Raw genomic sequence first — 6,177 nt, forward strand, 5'->3', positions numbered from 1 at the left:
ACGAATGAGGCATATTCTAGCACAAGTCGAACAAAAATGCTCTATACGCGTTCTCCTTGATGTTTATAGAGTAACCTAGGTCTTTAGATCCTATGCAGAAGCCAAGTGTCTTGTTTGCTTTGTTGTAGACGTTGTTATAATGTGGTTATTCTAACCATGTTCTGCTGATAAGTAACAACCAGGAGCACTGACGATTTCCAGTTGTGGCCATGCAGTTGGTAAGATGCTTGCAGTGGTGGTCTACTCCCTGTGATTGTGTTGAGAGTGTTGCGTTTATTCTGGTGAAACTTCATTTCATCGCTCTCCACCCATTCATCGAAGGCGTTGAAGATCATTTTTGCTGTTGGTCTTGATCATAAGTACTCGTCATCACCCTGTACGGTGCTTTATCATCTGCAACAGAAGTGCAAATGAAGTCAGGTGTTTCGGCAGACTGATCGTTAATTCGATACAGTAAATCACTGACCCTTGCGGTACTCCTGATCTGACGCAAAGGATGGACTTTCCCCGTTGGCCGCAGTACCTATATAAACTGCTTGACGACTGGAAGAAACTGGAATTCCTGACAGATTGAAGCCCTGGACCCATAGCGATGTAGTTTATGTTGGAGCACGCTCCGGTCAAATACCTCGGCAAATCCCATAATCAAGATCTTAGTCTGCTTCCCATTCCGTAAACAGTATATATAAGCTCCTCCGTAAGGTCCTATAGCTGTGTGTCACACGAGAGACTGAGGTTTACGATATCCAAGCAAACCATTTGCTTCAAAATGCTGGGCCATTATTGCATTAATCACAATGTGCGCCATGGCCCCCACGCTCATGTGAGGGATGGCGGTCTGTGGCAATTTTATGAATCATGGTCATTTTCAGCTTTTCTTCCGTTTTTACCCTTGAAACGCTAATGAAAATGCCTAGAATGACATTTTCTTGTTGCGTAAGCCTGAACATTGTTCCGAGTGAACAGAACAAAGAAAAGACGTATAACGAGCACAACATGTGTTACTCTGTGACATAATCCGTGTCAAATCCAGAAAAAAAACTTAAAACGGACTTTGTTTCAGGAAGTGACCATGGAATCAAAATAACAAAGCCGATTTCAGTGATCTTGGTGTCATCATTTTCATCAGAAGATCTTTTGTAACTTGGAGAGTACCGAAAATCCGCTGTTCCACTAAATATGTTTGTATAAGTGGGTGTGTGCGTGCACGTGTCTTGATGTTGAAGCATTTGCTTTGTACTGCAGTATCTCCAGTGATAGCCTATATAAAGTTCCCAAAAATTGTTCTCGAAAAGCGGAACGATCATCCCCAAAAGACGAATGAACTGTTTTGTTTTTAGTTACATTGTATATTCTGTTGACAGGTCAACACAATGTTACAATAAAAAAACAACGATATCGTTTGAGAGAAATTATCTTTTAACATTAGCGTAAGCTTACAAAAGTGTGTCTTCGTGCTTTGTTCGCTCTTATGACATTTAATATTAATTGCTGTCAATATCGTTCTACCAATATAAAAATCCTTTGAACAACGCTTGACACTAAACATAATGTAGGATTGATATTCCACATCATTGTATGTTTTAACGCTCTTCTACCCTTGTATCAATGCAGATAGTCTGTCAAACTCCTGGACAACAGCTGGATTACAGTCGCGGGAGAGCAAGAGCACATCAGACGGAGACATTGGGAGAAACGGTGAAAGTGTACATGAGCCAACGAAGGAAAACGAGATTCCTGAGCCCGAGAATCCCTCACCAGAGTCGTCGTTTGGAAGGCAAATCCGTTCCGCCCTCACCCTGGGATGCCGGCGGATTCTGCACTGTATAGGGGTGCTTTGGCTCGCAAATGCACGATTACCACATATGACACCAGTTATGAACGATATTATCAATTGGTTTTAGCATTTTCAAAATGTACATCTGGTCCGAGAAATGTCAAAATAAGCAGTGAGACATTTTTTGCGACAGCGTAAATGTACAATTTCCATAGAAATTTCTTACTTTGTAAAAAGTGCGGGCCACAAGTCAAAACGTTTGAAACTCAGTAGTAATGTGCGTCAACAGAAGAGTCCTTATATGCAACATATGGAAATGTATAGTCATTTCCTAGGTTAAAAATTTGTTATTTTCCGAATACCAATAGCCTGTTTGAAATCTCACATCTATGTTGGGCAAACGAGTATTAGAGCAGTTTGATACAATTTGTGTGGAAAGGGTGAATTTTGCGGTTGACTTTCGGATTACAGCACTACGTAGTATTTCCTGGAATCACTTTGCCGTCGTACATGACAAAAGACCACGAACCGAATTTGAAGAATTATATACATTATGATTTACATGTATACTTAGAATAACTTGTTTATCTTTACTGTGTAGTTTTCGAGTTAGAAACACTGAAGATAGTTACCATACCTTCACTTATATTATAGTCAATGATGCATATGAAATATTGGGTAGAAGTTCTCACGAGAACGATAACAATCCGCATGTACAAAAACATTGTTACATGCAAACGTGTATGTTAACGTGTGTGTGTGTGTGTGTGTGTGTGTGTGTGTAAGTGTGTAATTGCTTATGTTCATACAAATGTGTAATTTGTTAGTGTACTTAAAGCATATAGCTAGTTATTTTAAGGGAATTTGAAGAATTTTTTTTTATCAGACCTGTGGGAGAAGACCCATCTAAATCGTCAGCAAGGTAATGATGAATGAAATTATGATGGTAGGATCGTGCACTGCGGAATTAATGTTATAGGCCCCACTTGCTGTTTCGTACATGCCGAAGACTACGGACCAAAACTCGAAGAACTTGATGTATGATGTACATAATGTGATATTTTGGATACTAATGTTTTGTCAAAAAGAGGAGCAAAAGTAGAGTACTTCTCGAGAGAAAAAAAACCCAACAACAACAAACTTTTACTGCCCTGAATGAAGAGTTTCAGTGTAGAGAAACATTGAAGATTACCGCCACACCTTGTGTTCAGTCGACGATGGATTTGAGAATTATTCGATGGAAATTTTCAGGACTGAAAAACAAACGTGTCTTTTGAATAATTGTATAGCACAAAAATGTATTTCTGTGCGTGGCTGTGTATGTAATCGTGTATGTCCATACGAATGTGCCCCTTGTTGGAGGGAATTAATTGTTATTTTATAAATAAACAAGACAACGATGTGTGAAATGATTGATGGTAAGGTTTTATACTGCAGAACACATTATCTACGAACTTATGAACGTCTTTAAACTTTGTAAGTGGTTACAAAAGAGAAGAGGTCTTGGATCTCATTCTGAGAATATTTTTGTATAAGAGGATGATGACTTCATGATGAGAAAAAAATAAGATGAAATTAATTTTATAGTAAATAATAAATAGACTGAAGCTGCAAATGACAGTAGGCCTACTACATTGCTCTTCTAAGTCCTTCGATGAAGGAATTAAATCATAGAAGTGGAAAGCAACAAATTCTCTTTGCATGATATGCGTGTAAAGTTGATAATTTATTAACATTACAGTACTCTAATATATCTAAGCTGGAGCATTTCTATCTTCTATGTTCTGCTTTCATCAGTATGTTTTTCCTTCATTATAAACATGTACTATGTATTTTGTTTCATTCTACGTTCATGGCTGCTGTAGGATCAAGAACCTGACTTTATCAACTTCTTTTTTTTTTCTTTGTTCGTTCCTGTTTCTTCATTATAGTGTTTTACTTTATTTTTATGTAATGGGCTTTCTCAGGTACTTTAAAGAGTGTGCTATGACTGCGATTGGATGTGCTTTCCACATTCAGATGTCTATGGCATAAATGTTTACTCAGTATTACAGTTGCATTTTTACGAAAAGTGATAATTGTCAACATCATGCTTGGTTAAATGACAAGCTTATTATTATCTTTAGAAATGTACAAGTATTGAAGGAATAATTTCAAATAAAATCGTATGTAGCCTTAGCATACAGTGTTGTCAGTGTCTTTGATGTTTATGTTTTTTCAAATGATGTATTCATAGTGTATACCCCTCCCCTCGATTTTTTTTTTCATATTAACACTCATCGTGGATATCAAGTTTAAGTTGAGAAGTTTTAAAAATGATTTATAAGCATGTCCAATAGCACTCTCACAGAGAAGTCATTAAAAGAGAAATAACCTTGTACTGTATACAATGTATAGTGAAGGGTAAATTTCATAATATGCATATATGTGACCCTACATCACAAAACCAACAAAAAGTCGCCTGACATGGTTTTTCAGTTTAAGAGCAGATTCTGAAAGAACAGATTCAAAGCATTAAAATGATGTATAACTCAATTAGAATAGACTCCCCTAACCTACCTAAATACTGGAAAGAAAGCACACACTCTGGAAAAGTGTGAACTGAGAAAAGAGGCTCTGAAGTACAAGGTCTATTCAAACGCTTAATCTTTACCAAGCCGTGCTAGCTGTACAATGAAAGGGACAAAACACATGATGTAAACCAGAGGAGCAACAACAATGAAGGGATTATCAGATTAAGCTGAAATTGAGCATGTTCTATTAACACATTCTGTTCATGATTGATACCAACTTTCAAAGCAACTAGCATTATCCTTTCAAAAGTTATTAAACTTGAAAATGAAAAGTGCGCAAGGGATTTGAAGAAATGAAAAGAGGCCCCTAAGACATACTGTACCTGGTCATTCTACTCCCCCCCCCCTAAAAAAAAAAAGGTTGTAGAAACATGCTGAAAACAGATTTTCCCATTCGTGTTTTGATTCCAAACTTAAGAATAATGTGGAAGAAGGATAGCTTTAGAAAATATGGAAAAGCCAAGATTGACTCAGTTGACCCATTTCACTTTTTTTTTCCTTTTTTGAGTCCTCATGTAAAATCAAGATTTGCGACTTTTTGTTTGTTTTGTGATGCACGGTCATATATGTTTTAATGTGACATTGTCTCATGATAATCCAGCTCTAATTAGGGACGTGTACGTCGCATCCCAATAGAATACGAGTCAAACAAAATGCACGCACACTCACAGACGTGCATGCAGACAGACACACATCATGTGACCCTGCACCTCAAAACAAAACAAAAATTCGCCAGACATGAATTTTTAGTTAAGACCATATTCTGAAAGAGCAGACTTTAAGCTGTAGCATGATGTATAACTCAAATCAAATGGACTCTCCTAAACTATCTAAATATTGGAAAGAAAACACAAACTCAGGAAAAGTGTGAACTGAGAAAAGAGGCTCTGAAGTACAGTGTCTATTCAAGCGCTTAATCTGTACCAAACCGTGCTGGCTGTGCGATGAATGGGACAAAAACAGGAAGTAAACCATCAGAGTAACAACAATGTAGGGATTATCAGATTAAACTGAAATTTAGCATGTCACATTAAGACATTCTGTCCATAATTGATGCCAACTTTCAAAGCAGTAGCATTATCTCTTCAAAAGTTATTAGAGTTGAAAGTGAAGAGTGTGGACAAGGTTTTTCAGAAATGAAAAAGGAACTCTAAAGACACACCTAATCACACTGTTCTACCAAAAATGTTCGAGATAAACTGCTAAAAAAACACACTTTCCTGCCCGTTTTATTATACCAAATTTTCGCATAATGTTAAAGAAGACCCGCTCTTTCAGAAAATATGAAAAAGTCAACTTCGGCTAGGTTGACCCATTTCACTTATTTTCAGTCCTCTCGCAAAATCAGTGTGTGCGACTTTATGTTCGTTTTGAGGTGCACGGTCACATATACTCATACCCACACGCATACATTAACATGCAAATACATTGTATAAACACGTATGCCCAGTAATTCATTGTCAGAACTGCTTTAACCCATGTATCCATACTTTTTAAAGTATGACTCAAGTACCCCATATGCACCATGCCTCTACAGTGGGGGAGGATGTTAGAAAATATATTGTGTATCAATTCTGCAATACGATATTCATGTTTACTTGACTGACACAGTTTTTACTATTTCCAATTAACAGAGGGCCCAAGCTATTCTCGCAGAGAAAATCAAATGAATTTATCCTTTTGTTTGTTTAATAGATCTCAAAGTGTAAAATTTGTAACAACTCGATCCGGTCTCCCCTACCCCTCTGTGTAATGTACTTATTATGATTCTGAATATTTTTTTTTTCGGGGGGGGGGGGGGGGTCGGGGTTCTGTTGTGCAACAGGT

The 6,177-nt window shown here is 37.3% G+C and overlaps 1 protein-coding gene across 1 annotated transcript in view; it reads left to right on the forward strand.

The window, feature by feature from the left end:
- The window catches only part of LOC139730259 (uncharacterized), a 37,230-nt gene extending 33,215 nt beyond the window's left edge, over positions 1-4,015 (forward strand). Inside the window, exon 12 of the mRNA XM_071641142.1 lies at positions 1,615-4,015. Within this exon, the coding sequence (XP_071497243.1) occupies positions 1,615-1,904 (290 nt within the window). The 3' untranslated portion in view covers positions 1,905-4,015. The remainder of the gene's footprint in view (positions 1-1,614) is intronic.
- The last annotated feature ends 2,162 nt before the right edge of the window (positions 4,016-6,177 follow it).

This window comes from Diadema antillarum, unplaced genomic scaffold (assembly GCF_040938485.1).
Source record: "Diadema antillarum isolate AM-2024a unplaced genomic scaffold, OU_Dant_1.0 seq00000300_RagTag, whole genome shotgun sequence".
Classification (NCBI taxonomy): Eukaryota; Metazoa; Echinodermata; class Echinoidea; order Diadematoida; family Diadematidae; genus Diadema; species Diadema antillarum.